Source organism: Acinonyx jubatus, chromosome A1, assembly GCF_027475565.1.
Source record: "Acinonyx jubatus isolate Ajub_Pintada_27869175 chromosome A1, VMU_Ajub_asm_v1.0, whole genome shotgun sequence".
Classification (NCBI taxonomy): domain Eukaryota; kingdom Metazoa; phylum Chordata; class Mammalia; order Carnivora; family Felidae; genus Acinonyx; species Acinonyx jubatus.
Window position 1 is genome coordinate 194,326,447 of NC_069380.1, and position 18,433 is coordinate 194,344,879.

At 50.8% G+C, this 18,433-nt stretch overlaps 1 protein-coding gene across 5 annotated transcripts in view; it reads right to left on the bottom strand.

Annotated features, from left to right (window-relative positions):
* ARHGEF37 (Rho guanine nucleotide exchange factor 37) overlaps nucleotides 1-18,433 on the bottom strand; it is a 104,505-nt gene that overhangs the window by 53,265 nt on the left and 32,807 nt on the right. For all 5 annotated transcript variants that reach the window (XM_053200416.1, XM_053200387.1, XM_053200397.1 and 2 more), the window contains exons 5-12: nucleotides 12,205-12,404; nucleotides 10,769-10,899; nucleotides 9,962-10,066; nucleotides 7,891-8,001; nucleotides 6,773-7,102; nucleotides 4,222-4,350; nucleotides 1,701-1,896; nucleotides 26-183 (exon numbers count right to left, since the gene is read on the bottom strand). In XM_053200416.1, the coding sequence (XP_053056391.1) occupies nucleotides 26-183; nucleotides 1,701-1,896; nucleotides 4,222-4,350; nucleotides 6,773-7,102; nucleotides 7,891-8,001; nucleotides 9,962-10,066; nucleotides 10,769-10,899; nucleotides 12,205-12,404 (1,360 nt within the window). The remainder of the gene's footprint in view (nucleotides 1-25; nucleotides 184-1,700; nucleotides 1,897-4,221; nucleotides 4,351-6,772; nucleotides 7,103-7,890; nucleotides 8,002-9,961; nucleotides 10,067-10,768; nucleotides 10,900-12,204; nucleotides 12,405-18,433) is intronic.

The window sequence follows — 18,433 nt, forward strand, 5'->3', positions numbered from 1 at the left end:
GATCCCACCCCTCCCCCAGACTCACCTGGGTCACTGTTGGGACGGAGGGGACTGGGGCTGGGCTGGGCTCTGGTGTTAGATGATGGGAGTCCTTGGGAGGCTGCACTTGCTCTTTGACCTCCTCCTGACCGGGGATGACACGGTACAGCTCCAGCTTCCCAGCTGGCACGTACCCTCGATGCCCTACAGGACATGCAGAACGTTATCGGGCTGCGGACCGCCCTCCCCACCCTTCAGGGGTAGAGGAAGTTACCACCATTTCACCGAAGTGAATACCTCTGACACAGCTCTCCAGCCCAAAAGAGGACCTGAAGAGGTCATGGCAGGAACCTCACAAAGCCATCCCCAACCCACTCCCACTCACTGTTTCCAGCCTCTACTTGCACACCCTCACTGACAGGGAGCTCATTCCCTACTGAGGCAGCCTACTCTGTTTTGAACAGCTTTGACAGAGATTAAAAAGTTCTTCCTGGGGCTGGTATGAAAACTGCTTTTCCGGTGCTGGGCCCACGGGTCCCCTCCGCCTCTAGCAGAGGCCCAGAGCAGGGCTGCTTCCTCACCCCAGGACAGCCTTTTCCAGGAGGCAGAAACTGCCTTTCCCTTCTCCAAGTGCCCCCAGTTCCTGCTCAGGAACAACGACTCCAGTGCCGTTCCGGCTGCTATGGCTGTGCATGGTCAGCACTTCCCAAGGGCCCACGGGGTGCCAGACTGGCATTCTATTGTCTGGCTTTCACATCCACCCTCCGGGTCAGGACTCTTGTCTCCATCTGATGGCTGAGCCAACACAGCTTAAGAGGCTCCGTAACTTCTCTGGGGTCACGCAGTTAGTAGGGTGGCAGGCTGGGGATCCCGGCTCCGTCCTCTTGACCCCAGGGGCCAGCTTGAACACCCAGGCGGCTGGGTCACGAAGAGTGCCCTTTCACGATTTCCGCTCGATTGTATCGTTTTCTTAAGTTTTTGATAGACTCACTTTTTAAACCTTAGACCTGTTCTATCAATAATTTGAAGAAAATATCGGCTTCTGTACTGGTTCTAGTTTTTCTCAAACGCAGAAAAACATTTCAGTAACAATTACAATAAATAGTCTGAAGGGGAAAAGCTGTCTGTGGATCCCCACCGGGTCCTGTGTCACCCTCACCTCGTGGGTCACATGCCCCTTTTTGGAAGACATTGCAGGCCATCCTGTCCTGGGTTCAAAGTGCCCCTCGCCTCCTGCCCAGTTACACTGGGGCGCCCAGACCTGAGCAGCACACCCGAGGGCGGGACCAGTGCGCAGGAGACAGGACAACATCTCCCTCATTCTGGATGTCAGATGTCTCCCATGTGGCTGGGATCCAAGCGTCCCCTGTCTGCGAATCTACATCTTTCAGAGCGAGGCTGGAGTTCTCTCCATACATCTCTGTCTACCCCGGTGGTCTGTGAAGTCCCCAGGCAGGGTCCTTGTCTTCTCTGCACAGCGCTCAGCACACAGTAGGTGCTTGATAATGCACGCAGCAACATGAGACTGCCTTCCTCTTGTTGGCATGTCACCTACCATACCAGCTGGCTGTGCCCCAAGCCCTGCATTTTCCCCTGTGCCGATCCCCATCCTGGGTTTGCACAGCCAGGCTCTGGCCCACAGTAGTGCCCGGATCTCCCCACTGGTTCCTGTTGGGTGGTTTTCCCAGAGGAAGGGGAAGAGCCCACGAAGTCCCACGTACCCCCAGTGTCCACCAGCCAGCGGCTGCTGTTGCCTTTGGTGTCCTTGTTTTGAAGGAGAGCCACAATCTGGCCCCGCAGCAGCGTCAGGTCCAGAGTCCCAGCCCCACTGATGTTGCTTGTCACCTGGTACAGCTTCTCCGGGCCATATCTGCTTAGCAGCGCCTGCACCTGGCGTTCAGCCCCTGGAAGGAGCAGCTGGGGGGCAGGAGGGAGGGACAGACAGAGACACGGGGGCCTGAGTTGGCGTGTCAAAGCCGGTGCAGTGTTTGCCCACGTGCTGACGGCCAGGGGACCTGGGCTGATCCAACCTCTGCTGCCGACAGGCATCCCAGCCAGGCAACAGTCTCCTCGCCAACAGATGGCTGGACCACAGGAAGAACACATACTCTTAGCAGCCGAAGGGATCTCAGAAAAAAAAAAAAACAAACCCCAAACCCTCTAATTTAACCCCTAAAGCCCCTCTAGGTTTACATTTCTGGGATTTTCTAAAATCCTAATTCGGGTCCTGAAATTTCTCAGTTACAGCACTCTAGGACTGGGCCCTAAACTCTGGCCCCAGCCTCAAGCTGAATCATCCCACAGGAAAAAGCCCGGCAGGGCTCTTAGCAGGGCTGTGAGCTTCCCATGGCCACCTGGCCTTCCTCGTGTGGCTGCTGTGACAGCCAGCACAGGGTGACACGCACAGACCCTCCCTCACGTGCGAAGGAAGGGAGCGCTATCTTTTATTCCACAAGTGTTCACTGAGCACCTACTGTTTACAAAGCCCAGGAAGCCTTGTGAATGGGGTAGTGGAAACACAGAAGACAGCTTTGCCCTGATGTGAACTGCCACCCAGCTGGGAAGAATGACTCAGTGGCACTGTCCGCCCATCCAACGACCTCCTGGCATTGCCTTTGTTTTCTTACTCATGGTTTCCAGAAGTATCACCAAGAAGGGACTCGGGGACAACTGTCCCCTTTTTGTAAAACAAAGGAGAAATTTAAGATGTTCTATATAGATCTACCATATACTCTCTGACTATGTATCATATTCTATATGGTTATTTCTGGGAGAAGAGGTGTTGGTGTAGGGAAAACAGGCAGAGGTGCCCTTCAGGGGCATTTGGGCACAGACTCTGCCATTAGCCCTACTCCAGAGGGTTCACTAGTCAGGATTGAGAACCAGGAAGACCTGGTGTTTCTAAATAGGCCCTTAAATGCAAGTGGAGACAGGGTGGCTTTCCCCGCTGCGCAACCCCCCCCCCCCCCCCGCCGCCCCAGAATGCTGGTGTTAACCCGAGTATAAAAGCCAGTGGTGTAGAAACATTTGCCTCCTTTCTCAAGTCTGAGAGAGGCCCTAGGAAGAGAACAGCAGTATTCCCTGGAGGAGCCGAGGGGAGCCAGGGAAAAATATCACCAGGAGTGATGGGACGGAAGCACTCCTGGGTGACCACCTCGCTTCTGTGGGTTCTGCACCCTCAGGCAGAGAAGTCTGGAATGGATAGGGGGAGTGTGGGCGGTGGGGCAGAAACAAAGGTGGAAAAGAAGGGGCTTCCGTTCTCTTCTACTGACTTGCAACACATACTGGGGTTATGATGTTCCCATTCGTTTTCTCTTTTTTGTTTCTCTGTGTCTTCTTTCTACAATCAGCTTGGGATGCTTTTCCGATAAGAACGTTATTGTGTCTTAAGTAGAAAGAGAGAGGAGGCTCCCACGCCCCGGGACCCATACAAGTGCCCGCTCTGTGATTTTCTGCACCTTCCTCTCCCCGCATAGCAGGGCCCCTGCCACACCCCCCATGAGACCTGTGCTGGGGCAGTGTCAGCGCAGGAGAGGAAGTGGGGACGGCTGTGGCCCAAGCAGGAGTCAGCACCCCTCGGAACGGCCATGCATCTCTGATGGTCTTTGACCTTCTCTGCACTCCAACCACGTGCCCCGGCCACCTGTATGGGCGCGCTCTGCTGGGCTCCTTTACTTGTCCCTCTGTGTCCCCTTCCCCCTTCTGGGGAATCCTGGTACTGTCTCCTGACCCTTAATTTCGCAATTCCACGTACGACCGAGCACCCAGTTTCAATTTCCTCAAATCCAGGCCCGTCCTCCTCTGGGGACTCTTTCTCCTTTAGCTACTTCAGCTCTGTTTACAAAACAGACTACCTAGGAGCACCTGGATGGCTTAGTCGGTTAAGCATCTGACTTCGGCTCAGGTCATGATCTCATGGTTTGTGAGTTCGAGCCCCTCGTCGGGCTCTGTGCTGACAGCTCAGAGCCTGGAGCCTGCTTCCAATTCCGTCTCTGTCTCTCTGCCCCTCCCCTACTCGCTCTCTGTCTCTCTCTCTCTCTCTCTCAACTATAAAACATAAAAAAAAAAAATTTTTTTTAAACAAAACAGATTATCTGTGTATCTCCTTCAAGTGGACTGGAAGGTACCCTTTCCTTATATTTTAGAGAAAAATATTTTACAAAAAAAAAAAAAAAAAAAAAAGCTGCACCCCATTGGCAGGTGAAGGACCGAACGGTCTACGGGACAAGGAGGGACACTTACCTGTACGGTGGGAGGTGGCAGCACTTTCTCAAAGTTCTCTTGAAAGGAGCGAAGCTGGTGACCAGTCTGGCCCAGCACATCTTCCACCAGCTCCCTGAAGGCTGGCTCGGAGAGGTGGTGGTGAGGCAGCTGGGTGGGGCAGACACTGTCATCAGAGCACGCTCTGGAGAAAGGGGACAGAAGGACTCTGGCAGCCTACACTCCAGCCCCGATGTGTTACGATGGGTCTTTCTGTCTTTGTCGGCTGCCATTTTTGCCTGCCGACTGCCCCACTCTCTGTCCTTCAAGAAAGCATCCCTCTGGGAGGGTCTCGCAGGATTGCCCACCGTGGTGCTGCAGCCACACGGCTGGCAGGCACGGCCACCCTTCTCCCATCCACCGTGATCAGCCCACCGACTGGACAAGCAGCCCGCGCAAGGCTCAGAGTCGTCCTCCCGCAGATTTAGTATGTGAAGGCTGAGAACGACAGAATAACGTTTCCCCTAGCTTCTGAGATGTGAAGCTGTCTCTCCCACCATGCAGAAAAAGGGTCTGCCTGAGAATGAAGCCAACCCGGAGAAGGACACAGAGCCAGGAGGGGGAGCGAGAGTCAGAGCCCCGACAACACTATCTGTACTGAATGCAGCCTGCCCGGGGCTCATCCCCTCCGGAGCCTCCCAGTTATGCAAGTCACGACGCTGTTCTTTAGGCCTAAACTGGGTTGGAGCCCAAGGAGTTCTGAGTAATGCTCCACGCTGAGCCCCTGGCCCTGCTAGCCATCTCCAGCATTCTTACCACACGACCTAGGAATGAGTTAGACCCCACAGCTAACAGAGACATGTCCTCTCTCTGCTTGTCACCAAACTCACTGCTCTTGGCTCTGACTCAGAGCCCTTCCCCCGCCCCCCAGGATGCGGACAGACTGAGGCTCCACCGTGCAGGCCTTTCTTGGGCTCCACAGGACCGGTCCAGGGGGAGGGGCCATGGGCCACAGACAGGAAGCGGGCACCAATCACTGACAGGCCCAACCAGGAAATGTCCCCTTTCAGCTTGTATAAAGCTGACCTTCCCGCTATTGGCACCCTGTAATACTCCCCAGCCCCGCACATCCCGGTCTGAACACCAGGGGCCTGGCAGCCTTGGAGGGAAAACTAGAGGGCGGGAAGAGAGTGACAAGATCATCTAATCAGATTTACCCTCTGCCTTCAGGAAAGAGAAATGCTTCTTTTTGCAGATGGTTCAGGCTTAATTGAATTCAAAAAGAGTGTCTGAGATAGAACTCTGTATTAAATGCTTGGAAGGCCAAAAAGAATAAAGCCTACAGTCCCAGCCCTCCTCAATAAGGGGAAACAGCTTCATCCAGCAGCCCAGCAGAAGGCAGTCTCTGCTAAGTGCTTCACAGAGCACATCCGAAGGGCTGGTGGAGGACAGAGGGCGGTGAGATGGGCTCTCCCAGCCGGGAGAGGGGATCCGGAGGGCTTCATGGAGAGACTTGTTCATCTTTCACATGTTTGGGGAGTTCCCGCCATACGCCAGGCACTGTGGAAGGCATGGGGGACGATGGGGTAGGGGTGTTCCAGGCCAAGGAAGGAGTCGGTGCAAAGGGCCGTGGTCACACTCAGAAGAGGTGTGCTGGAAGGGGCTGCGGGGGTGCAGTGAGGCACAGAGCCTCCACGGAGGTGGAGCATGTGTGATTTAGAGGAAATCTCATGCAACAAACTGCATGGGGGCAGCTGAGCTGGAGACCATGAGGCAGAGGAGACAGCATGTGGTATGGGGAGTGCTGGAAGTTCCCGGGGGGCCAGACCCACAAGCCCCTCAGCTCGGATGCTGACATCAGAGAGAGACTGGAAAGCAGCTGAGTCTGCCTTCCTGTGTCAACCCCAGTTTTCAAGAATCAAAGTTTACCCTTGGAAGTTTGTCCAAACCTCTTTGCAAGCTCTTTATGCTTTCAGCAGACAGCTCTTCTAACCGGCTGTCAAGCATTGTTCAGAGCCTGGGCTCCAGGGTTGAACTGCAAGGGTTCAAATCCTGCTATCAGCGGGGTGGCCTTGGGCAAGCCGTTTAACCCCTCTGTGCCCGGGGCTTCCTTTTGGAATGAGGACAATAACACCACCTACTCTACAGGGTCACTGTGAAGATTAGGTGAGACAATACACGGAAGGTACTCACTAAGTGCTCACAAGGAAGCGGCTGCTAGAAGAATAGTAGCAGCAGAATGAGGCTTGGGACATTCACTCCTGATTGTGTAGAAGGGTCCTGGCCTCTGTCACCAATGTCTAATACACCCCAAGACCTGGCCCCAAGGTCTGCTATTTTCCCAGCAGAGCCTTTTCCGCTTCTGAATCCCAGAGCCCAGGAACGGCCTAAAGTCCCAGTTCTACCCTTGTTTACATGATCTGATTCCATTAATGGAAGGAGAACCGGCATCAGAGAGATCCAGAAGGTCCCCGTGGGCTCCTCCCAAGCACCTGACGGCCCGTTTGGAAGGCCCCATCTCATTCCATCCCAGCCCCCGCAAACAGCTGAGGGGGCCAAGAGGCCTTGCCTGGCTATCCTACAGAGGCCTTACCTGGGCCAAGCTGCCCTCTGCCCTCTGCAGCACTTGCTTTGCAAGGTCCCTCTGGAGGTCCACGAACGTGTGCAAGATCTGGCCCAGCCACCGCATGGCCAGCTGGTTAAGCTGGGGGAGTTCAGCCACCAACAGGGAGTTGAGGGCCTGGTACGTGTGCCGGGCCTCCTGCTCCTCGTACGTCACGCTGCCCACCTCCAACAGCTTCTCTTCCACCCTCTCAAAGTCCAGCAGTTTGTCCAGACGCTTCTTGACCAGGTTCTGAGGGCCACTCAGGGCTTTAGCGAGGCTGCACAATGGCTGCCATACCAGGTCTTCCAGCCGCTGCTTCTGTGGGGAGAGGTGAGCTGGGGGCTGGGCAAGGAAGTGGCAGAGGACAGGCACCTGGGAGAAGGGGTTTTGGAGGCAGGTAGGACTGGGCTCTAGTCCCGCCCCCACAGACTAGCCGTGGCCTCTTGCGTGTTATGTAACCTTTCTGGGCCTCCACGTGCCCATCTGAAAAACGGGGACGGTGCACATACGAGCTTAGCAGAGTGCCTGGCGCTTCCCAGCATCTGTGCACAGGTCTGAAAAGATCTTGTATAGAGTGGTGATCGCAAACACAATCTTTGGGGGCTCAGATCCCAACTTGCCATTGACCATCTGAGTCACTTTGGGAAGTCACTTTCTCTGAGCCTCCAGCTCTCTTCTGCAGAATGGGGCTCTTAATAGCATCGACCCCGTGAGCCACGTTGTGAAGATTAAATGAGATGAAGACTGTAAAGGGCTCAGCAGCTTATGTGCCTGGCAGACAGCAAGGCACAACAAACATTAGCGGGGGCTATTTTTATCAGTAAAATGCATTAATAATAATCCCTGCCCTGCTGACAACTCTGGGCGGTTGCGGATGTGACAACCGTGTAAAGGTCCTGACTTCTAAATATTCTTCTTTCTCTTCTTCTTCTTCTTTTTTTTTTTTTAAGTAATCTCTACACCCAACGTGGAGCTCGAACTCCCAACCGCGAGATCAAGAGCTGCATGTTCTACCGATGGAACCCGCGAGGCGCCCCCTAAATATCATTCCTAATAGGCTCTGCCACCTGCCTGAAAAGCAAGGGGAAAGGAGAGGCTGCACTTACAAAGTCTGGGAAGGCCTGGAGCTGGAGGTCTCCCATCAGGCTGCAGTACTGCACCACCGGCCCCCCAGGGATGTCCAGCTCGGATTCCTGCGGCCTGAAGCGGAGGAAAGCCTGGACCCCGAGCAAAGGAGAGACAGTCAGTCATGGCCCATCACAGCCATCTCACGCCTGTATCCCCACCCCCCAACTCTACCCTCAAAGAGACTGTCCAGGCTCTCTGCACACCCACCGTGACAGCGAAGCACACAGCCTAGTCAATCCTTGCACACCTTGGGTGATTAGAAAGTTCTTCCTTGGACTGAACCAACATCTCTCTCCCTATTCCAGCGCTTTCCAAACTTCATGCCTTTGCCGATCACCTTTGTGGTTTTACTGCCATGTCCATGTTCCACACATTCTATTAACCCTTGAAATCAACTAACCATGCCTATTTGTATCAAAGAATTTAAAAAAAAAACAACAACCCACTGATGACACTACCATAAGAGGAAAACCAGCAATCACTGTCATAAATAGGCATGTAAGAGTAATTGCAATAAAAACAACGTCGTTAAGTTCTGTCTGGACATCATTGCCTACAGAAGGCTCCCAGCCCGAGACTCGCTCTGCCCGTGTTTGTTTGTTTTTTTAATGTTTATTTTTGAGAGAGACAGAGACAGAGCTTGAGCGGGGAAGGGGCAGAGAGAGAGGGAGACACAGAATCAGAAGCAGGCTCCAGGCTCCGAGCTTTCAGCACAGAGCCCGACGCAGGGCTCAAACTCACAGACTGTAAGATCACGACCCAAGCTGAAGTCGGACGCCCAACCGACTGAGCCACCCAGGCGCCCCTCGCTCTGCCTGTGTTAAAGACACACAGGCAAAAGAAGGTTCTCCTGGACTGGGGATTACAAGAGGGAGTTGCGTGCTTGTTATGGGATTGCATGTCAATGCTGTGTCTGTCACATAAGCCTGAGTCTGGGGAAATGCAGCCAAATGCTTCCAAATATCTGTCCTACCTGCAAAGCCACATGTGTCTCTCATATGCCTCTGGTTTCTCTCTCATGGCCTCTCCATCCTTTTTCTTGAGAGCCTTCCCCGCCCAGCTCGTTGTGCTGTGACAGGATCCTGCTGCCGGATCCTTCTGCCGGGGGGCCCAGGATGGAGCAGGAATGAGCAGGGGGATCTGCCCCACACAGAGGGAACTGTGGGCTCCCTCATTTTACACACTTCCCATAAGGCCACCCCAAACCCCACTGTACGAAGAGCCTGTGATCATCTGACCAGACTGCTTTGCACCAATGGACATGACTGAGAGCGAAACCACAGGAAAGGGACACAGTGGATGGAATGAGTCAGCATCCATAACAAAAGTGAAGGACGTGAAGGACGCTTTGGGCACGTGTCGGAAGGCATGCAAACTGGGGTTCCTGCAGGCTGAATTCAGCCTCTAGAAATATTTTTTCTTGGGCCTGTACAGCATTTAAATTTTCATTTGTCGTTCACATGGACACATCAGGGGATTTCGTCTAAAAGTCTGAATTTTCAGTTGTTGTCTTTTTTTCCCCCCTAAAATCAGAACTGGCTACTCTGGGTCCACACTCCCAAACAGCAACAGCTTCCCTGAGCCAAGTAACAGCTGCCCCTTTAGCTTGGAACCATCCGCCCACCCAGTCAGTCAGTCAAATTCTAAATATTATGTATTTAACGCTCCTGAAAAGTCTCATAAATAGCCTGTTAGATATTAAGCCTTGAACACCTGCACATTTCACTCGGTAATATTACCTGCCTGACTCCTTCAGGCACCTGAGTCTGTCCCCTGCTCTAGGTGCCAGAATGGCAGGATCCCTCTAGAGGGCTCGGACGCCAGTGAATTTTAACCAAGCCCATTCCCTACCAGCTCAATGGGCTTGGAAGCTAAGGGTTGGGGAGTGCTTGCCCAGGGCCTTCTTCTGACCTACAGCCAGTGACTAGGTGACCTCTTCCGTTTGGTTCCCGCAGCTGCTGCCTCTGCCAGCTTGTCAGCTTAGCCCGGCGTGCCTCCTGCCTGGGGGGCCCAGCCCAGCCCACCCATCATTAACTGCAAGATCCTCACCTCCAGATTAGCCAGGTAAACAGCCACGTTGTTCTTCGTCTCGGTCACACACAGCGACACCCAGTGCAACCTCTCTTCTAAGTAATCGAATTCCTTGTCTTCTGTCTGAGAGGAGAGTTTGTGAGAGCTGAGAATATCCCTGGGGGAGGCAGTGAGGCAGTGTAGACCCACACCCGCATCCCAAATCCTCACGGGGGACCACCTCGCCCAGCCCTGCCCCTCAGAGCCACTTCCTACGGCCCCAAAGAGGAGTGGGATGGTTAGAGGCAGTGAGTGCGGCCTAATCGATTTGTACTCAGACCATGAACTCCGATCCATGAGCGAGCGTATGAGTCCTGGTTCACTTGCTTCCTAGCTGTGGGACCTTGGGCAAGTGTTTTACCCTCTCTGAGCCTGTTCTGTCATCTGCAAATGGGGTAATCAAAACACCTACTTCACTGGGTGGATCAAACCATGCCTGGTTCAGAGGAGGTATTCGATCAGCCTGAGCTGCTGATAGTTATTCACAGCTGGTTCCTTGCCCAAACCCAGAGATCAGCTCTCCTGTCCGCATACAAAAAAATACTCAGAGAAAGAGTAGCACAGGAGGCAGAGGAGAAAGCCCTACCCTGGCTCTTCAGAATCACGTGAGGGGACCACCTCTGCCTCCTCCTGGCTATGCCGTGTTGGGCACTCCCTTCACCCGCTTAGCCTCAGCTTCCTCATCTCCGAAAGGGGTCTAAGCCTACCCCACCCACTGCATAATCCTGCTCCTTGGGATGGCTGGGATGCAACCCTTCCTCTGTCGCCCCCGCCCTGGGAGCTCACCCTGGGCACAAGCCCAGCTTCCTGCTTCAGCAGCTGGCTCAGCCGGGTGGTCTTCTTGGAGAGGGTGTGCGTGTTGATCCGGGCCAGCCTCTCCCGGAGCGTCAGCTGCCCCACTTTGGTATACTTGGAGGCTGCACCAACAGAGGACAGAGAAGGCATGGGAACCAAAGCAGACCCAGGAAAGCAGGCATCCCTGACACACCTGGTCCGGCACCCACCCAGAGCCCTCTTCTCAGACATCAGCATCACGTCCACTAGGATGGCAGGCTGCCGAGGAAGAGCACAGGGCTCGGCGCCCCTCGCTCCAAGGTGTGAGCCCCGGCTCAGGAGCTGTGGGACTTTGGCAAGTCGCCACTTCTTGGGCCCATTTCTTCATTTGCACACGAGACCAGCCCCCTCGTGTGATTGCTGGGAGGGTCACATAAGATAGTGGGTCTGAAGGCACTTTCTAAAGAAGAGGGAGGTGATTTGCCTGGGGCCCCGTGGCCAGTGCTAGCCAGGCCAGGCTGGGGCGCACACATCCCCAGTCCTGGTGTAGGACCGGTCTGCCACCCAGCCCCGGGGCCTGAGTTTGACACCCAGCTCTGCCTCTTCCCAGCTCTGTCAGCTCTCATTTTACCTGGAGTGTAGATTGTAAGGCTCAGCCCAGATAATGAATGAAAGACGTGTCACGGTCAGCCCTGGGAAACGTGAGCTGGCTAAACTAGCACCTCTGTACCATCTAGGTCGTGCGGTTGCGTTTTCTCCCTGCTTGGGACATGGCTTCCTTTTCAAAGTCCTTCAGTTCCAACAACCTGAGAGATAGAGTTTCCCACCCACTAGCTGCTCTTCCCAAGGTATATATACACGGCTCCTGGCCTCCCCTTATTCATGTCTCCTCCGCAGTAGAGCAGCCTCCTGGTTCGGATGGGACTGATCTCACTTTAGTTCAAGGGGTGGGGGCTCACAGGCATAAGCCAGTTCACATAATCCCAAACCCCTGGCCACAGTGATTGGTCTCAAGAATGAAACATAAACCAGGTCCAAGCCAATCAGCTCATGGCATTCTCCTAAGCGTGGTGATTGGTTCAGGGGGAGCACATGACCCAAGTGGATCCTATCAGCATGAAGCTCCAATTTAATTTTATGACTAAGGGGAGAAAGGCCCCGTCTTCTCCTAGAGGCTTTGCTGTGCAGATGTGAGTCTTGGAACTACTATCATGAGGGAGGAGGCCAGCCTGAAGATGACGCTGACACACAGTAAAGACCGGAGATAAGAGAATTATAGGAAATGGAGCCAGCCCCCTGATTAAACCCTACCGAAAGCCCATATTATCTCTGGACTTGTGGTTACGTGAGCTGCTACATTCCCTTTATTAATGAAGACAGTCTGAGATGAGTTTTGGATCTGGAAGCATTCTCACTGATAACAGCCCCTAAATCCCCCCAGTCCTTACCCACTTCCTTGCGCCTCTTGTACTCATTGATGTTGGCGTTCACGTCTTGGAGGGCAGAGGCAGCCCTCTGAAGTACAGGGTAGGCACTGGCATCAGGATCTGTGTTCTCCAGGATTTTCTGCAGCAGCAATGGGTACTTGGTAATCCTCTGCAGAGGGATTACCAGTAAGAAACTGAGGCCTGAGGGCCCAGCTTGTGGCCTGGGGGAGAAGGCTGGCGTTAGGTAGGTAAAGCCCACCCTTTCAGGCACCAGGAGGACTGGGCTCTGGTCCCAGAGCTGCCGTTTAACTCGCCGTGGGCTCTCAGGTAAGTCACCCTCCTTCCATGGCCCTCGGTTTCCTCATCTGTAACGCGTGAGGTCTAGATGTTAGATAGGCAGTGCTACTTCTCACTGTACCTCTTTCTGGGCCCTGAGTCCCCATCTGTACTAAATGCAACGGTTAGTTCTTTGTCCTCAGCTTCCTTGGCCTCTCAGCAGCAGACACAGCTGACTGCTCCCTGCTCTTATTTTTTTTTTTTTTTTAATGTTTATTAATTTTTGAAGGAGAGAGAGAGACAGAGCGTGAGCGGGGGAGGGGCAGAGAGAGAGAGGGAGACACAGAATCAGAAATGGGCTCCAGGCTCCGAGCTGTCAGCACAGAGCCTGACGAGCGGCTCTAACTCATGAACCGTGAGATCATGACCTGAGCCGAAGTCGGTCACTTAACTGACTGAGCCACCCAGGCGCCCCTGCTCCCTGCTCTTAAAACAGTTTCTTCTTTTGGCCCCATAGATGCCCATTGTCCTGCTTCTCCTTCTCCATGGGCCATTTTCTTGGCCTGTGGCTTTAAGCACATCCCAAACCCAGATCTCCATTTCCAGCTTCTGTCCAGAGCTCCAGACTCACACAGTCAACTGCCTGCTTGACACGCCCACTTGGCACTGTCTCAAGCACAACTCCGTATGCGGGACATCCATTTTATATTTCATTCATTAAAATGGTTCTGTTGCTTTAAAAATCAAAAGTTTTCTGTGTCTCCCTCTCTCTCTGCCCCCCCCCCACCAGTACTCTGTCTCTCTCTCTTTCTCTCTCAAAAATAAATAAAACATTTAAAACAATTTTTAAATCAAAAGTTTTAGGGGTGCCTGGGGGGCTCATTCAGTTAGGCATCTGACTCTTGATTTTGGCTCAACTCATGATCTCACAGTTTGTGAATCTGAGTCCTCGTCGAGCTCCACGCTGACAGTGGGGAGCCTGCTTGGGACTCTCTCTCTTTCTGCCCCAACCCTGCTTGTGCACATGCACACACTCTCTCTCAAAATAAATAAATGAAAATTAAAAAAAAAATAAAACTCGGGGGAAAATGGGTGATGGGCATTGAGGAGGGCAGTTCTTGGGATGAGCACCGGGTGTTGTATGTAAGCTATGAATCACGGGAATCGATCTCTGAAGTCAAGAGCACACTGTATACACCGTATGTTAGCTAACTTGGCAATAAACTATATTTAAAAAAAATCAAATCAAATCAATCAATCAAAAAATAAATATTTTTTAAAAATGAACTGCTAAAAGACTCGCTTGCCCAAACTCTAGACCTCAGCCTCAAGATCTCCTCCAGGGACAAATACAAATCTCAAAAACCTTCTTCACAAATACTAGTAACAACAAAATCTCCGGATCTGTCTGTATATTTATATACGTTGCATCTATTTTGAATATATGGCACTTTCTACCTCTAAGGTATTGCTAAAATTACTTGGTAAAACAATTCTCTTTAACCAGCTTAAAGAAAATGAAGCACTTACATAATCCTAGTATTCATAAAAATTCTCAAAAATGGGGGTGCCTGGCTGGCTCAGTTGGTAAGCATGCAACTATTGATCTTAGGGTTATGAGTTCCAGCTCCATGTTGGGTGTAGAGATTACTTAAGTAAAACTTCTTTAAAATTTCTCAAAAACAGAATAAAAACAACCAAAGTGAATTTCAGGTTTATATGATCTGGGACAAGATTTGGTAATAAAGCTAGTTTATCAGTTTAGTTAAAACAGGCTTGTTTTGGGGCACCTGGGTGGCTCATTCAGTTAAGCATCTGACTTCAGCTCAGGTCATGATCTCACAGTTTGTGAGTTCAAGCCCCACATCGGGCTCTGTGCAGACACTTCAGAGCCTGGAGCCTGCTTTAGATTCTGTGTCTCCCTCTCTGTCTGCCCCTCCCTCTCTCTCTCAAAAATAAATAAACATTTTTTAAAAAGGCCTATCTCTACAGTCATCAACATTAAATATGAAATATTTATTCTACCCAGGTTTACTAAAATAAGCTCATGTTATCGCTGTTACAAAATTTGTCAATAAAAACTTGGTAAATAAAACTTAAAAAAATAAAAAATCAAAGTCAAAAGATTTAAAAAAAATCACAGGCACTTTATGTTTAGGATGCATTTAAAGTATTTAAGGGTAAAAAGTCATAATGTCTACATTTGTCTTTAAATAGTTTAGTATAAAGATAGACGAAACAAAATGTTAACACTGGTTAATTTTAGGAAGTGGCATACGTTTATTACATTCTTCCATTTTTCTACAGGTGTGAAAATTTTCACTAAAAAGCTAAAAAATAAACCAAAACACATGAACAACTAGCGTCAAGACCCCTTCCAGATGCACTATTTGATGAATGGATGACCATTTCTAGTCCCTTTCTTGATGATGTCTGGCATTTGCAGAAAGAATGCTCAAGTCAATGGCATCTGGGAAGAGGTTCCAACAGTCTTCCCTTGATCGTGACCAGCAGCCTTTAGACCTGCCTTTCAAGAAGCTCGCGAGGATTTCAAGCCTCAGTGTCTACGCATGCCTCCTCCAAGAAGACTCACAGACGCTGCTCACAGCCATTCTCTGCCCCCCTCTCCATGGTACCCGTGCCTCTTGCTCTTCCTCCAAGGGAAATATTTCCAGACCAAATGTCCAGCAAAGATCAGTCATGAGGCTAAGAATAGGCAGAGCAGGTGGGTGCCCCTTCATTAGCTGCAGGGGGTTGGGGGGGTGGGTAGGGGTAGAATTACCTGTCAGGACATGCCTACGCTAACCATCTGCTCTCGCCACGGGTTTCCTAGCACTTGGCTGACCACGAGCAGGGGAGATGGAGAAAGTCACCAGATATTTGCAATACTCTATCCTCTGAGCTTACTTTCCATGGGAAAGGGCCAACTGCCTCCTGGGGACAGCTGTCACTCCACAAATAAGGGGATGGGGGGGTCTTCAAAGAAATGATCACAGCTCTTCTCCAGAATTATCAAGCAGTCATGACAGAATCACAGCAGCCTTTTATGTTTATGGCTTTTCTAAGGTAATTTGGAGAAAATGTTTAAGTAGCCTTTCAGACAGGCAACAAAAACTGAAAGGTAATCCAAAGGGAGGGAGGGAGGGAGGAAGGAAGGAAGGAAGGAAGGAAGGAAGGAAGGAAGGAAGGAAGGAAGGAAGGAAGGAAAAGAAAATGGGTGTGGGAAGGGGAAACAGGCCCGCTTACATTCTCTTGGTGGTAGCAGCAATTGGTAAGATCATTTTGAAGAACAGTTTGGCAACTTGTGAAATGTACAAATCCTTGTTCCATCGATTCTACTCCAGATATCTGCCCACAGAAATGTCAACTCAAGTGAGCAAAGATAAAGGTGGGAGCTACCAACAACTCTATTTATCGCAGTAAAAAATTGGAAACAAGCCAGATATCCATCAGTAGGGGCTTGGTTAAATAAACCACAGTCTGAGCTGCCCTGGAAAGGAACTCTGTGGGGCCATTAACAAGAACATGCTAGAAGTATTCCTAGTGTTGTGAAAAGATATTCGTGACCGTGGTTAAGTGAAAAAGTAAGTTCTAGAAAAGCAGGTAAGTCAGAGCCCCTTTAAATTTCTCCTTCCTTCATTACTTTTCTTTCCATCCATCCATCCATCCATCCATCCATCCATCCAACACTTAGACTTCTGCGTGTAAAGTCTGTCTGCCTGTCTTTAAATGAACAGAAGAAAGCCTGGATAGAAAAGGTTAACTATGAGGTGGAGAGATGGGGAAATGTGAGACCAACGGGGAATGGACTTTTACCTTTTACTTTATATATCTGTGTATTGTTTAAATATTCCTTTTTTTTTTTTAGTAAGCATACATTACTTTTATATTTACTTATTTGTTAAAGTTTATTTATTTACAGGGAGAAAGAGAGAGCATAAGTGCATGCACCTGTGCCTACAAGCAAGGGAGGGGCAGAGAGAGAGGGAGAGAGAGAATGAGTAGGAGGGGGCAGAGAGAGAGAGAGAAAATGAGTAGGGGAGGGACAGAGAGAGAAGGGGACAGAGAATTTGAAGTGGGCTCCCTGCTGTCAGCAGAGAGCCCGGGGCTTGAACTCACAAACTGTGGGATCATGACCTGAGTCGAAGTTGGGCACTTCACTGACTGAGCCATCTGTCAGCTCAGGTCATGATTTCACAGTCTTGGGATTGAGCCCTGCGTCAGGCTCTGCCCTGAGCGTGGAGCCTGCTTAAGATTCTCTCTTTCCCTCTGCCCCTCCCCAGCTCACGTGCTCTCTCTCTGTCTAAAATAAAAATTAAAATAGACAGACAAATAAATAAAAATAAAACAAACCAAGATTGCCAATAAAGGAAAACAAAGAAGGTTTATCTGCCTTCTGCAAACTGCCTCCGCCATCATTCTGAGCGCTTCGTGCCTCTGCAAGGCAGCCTCCCCCGGCTGACAGCTGTACAATCAGAGGCAGAACTTCCTGCATACGGCAAGGGCGAGCCTTTGATCCCCTTGGCCCTCAAGGTGGGAGCTGCATTAAGAGACAGGATAAACTGAACACCTCACCCACTCACCCACCCAAATAAAGGGCAGGAGACAGCATGCATTTTGGAATCACAAAGAATCTGATCAGATGGTCCATCCTATCCGGACGAGAAAGAACCACTTACGGTCGGTGTGGGGATTCTGGATGGCTAAGCTCTGGAAAGAGTCCCATGATCATAAGCACAAGAAAGCCAAGAGCAGGTATAGCTCATTGGTAGAGCATTTGACTGCAGAAGCACAAGAAAGCCAGGATTATTGTTTCAAGAGAGAGGAGACAGCAATGCTGACAGGAAGAACGGCATCCCTGGTGCAACACTGGACCAGAGGCTCTCCCCGAGGGGCACTGTGGAAACCTTCGGGCACCAGGCAGCTACAGGCACTTAGTGGGCAGGGACCAGGGAAGCGGGACATCTGCAACAACAGTCCCACACTGTGCAGAATAGTGCTATGTCTCCTACGTCCCTCTGAACATTCAGAGACTGAATGAATGCCTCAAAATGAGCTGTGATTTCAAGAACTGAGATCTGAACTCCATCTAGTCACTTACCAGAACACTGGAAATTATTATGATGCTACCTTTCATAAACAAGACCCAGGTCATCTGCAAGAACATCATACTTCCTCACTTCCACTGCCCCCCCCACCCCCGCCCAGATGTGATGTTATCCCTACATCACCTATGTCGTTTCCTTCTTTTTCATGTCATACACAGGGAAGTCAAATTTGCTATCATTGCTACTTGTCATTCTAGGGGACGCACATTCTCTGCTCTCTCCTTTTTCCCTACTTCTTTCTTATGCAGAATGGCTTCTGACTTTCCTTTCCTTGAATCCAAACTTATTTTATTATAAGTAGGTGCCAGCATCTGATTGCTTCATTAGATTTTCTAGGGTAGTGGTGCCCAAGTATTTGCACACCGAAATACATATAACTTGATTAGACATTATTTTCCTTTTACTTCTCCTTTTTATTTTGAGCCATTATATTGATTTTTTTTAAGGTCTGTATATAGGTAGCATATATATGTAGATTTCGAGAATATATTTCAGGATATTAGTGGGGGGGAGGGGCAAAGGGAGAGGGAGAATCTTAAGCAGGCTCCACGCTCAGTGTGGAACCCAACATGGGGCTCGATCCCACGACTCTGGGATCAGACCTGAGCTGACATCAAGAGTCAGATGCTCAACGGACTGAGCCACCTGGGCACCCCTCAGGATAATAATTTAATGTCTGTTATAAAAAAGGAGCATTGGAACCATTAGATCTGAGAGCCATGATGTGGTTTCAAGGGACAAGGATAGCCAAGACAAGGATGAGAGCTGGGGTTCATAGAGTGTCACTTGGGTACAATGAGTCCGTGTCCCCATGAGGTGTAGTTATTACTCCCCCATTAAGTAAGGAAACTAGGTTCTGATTCATG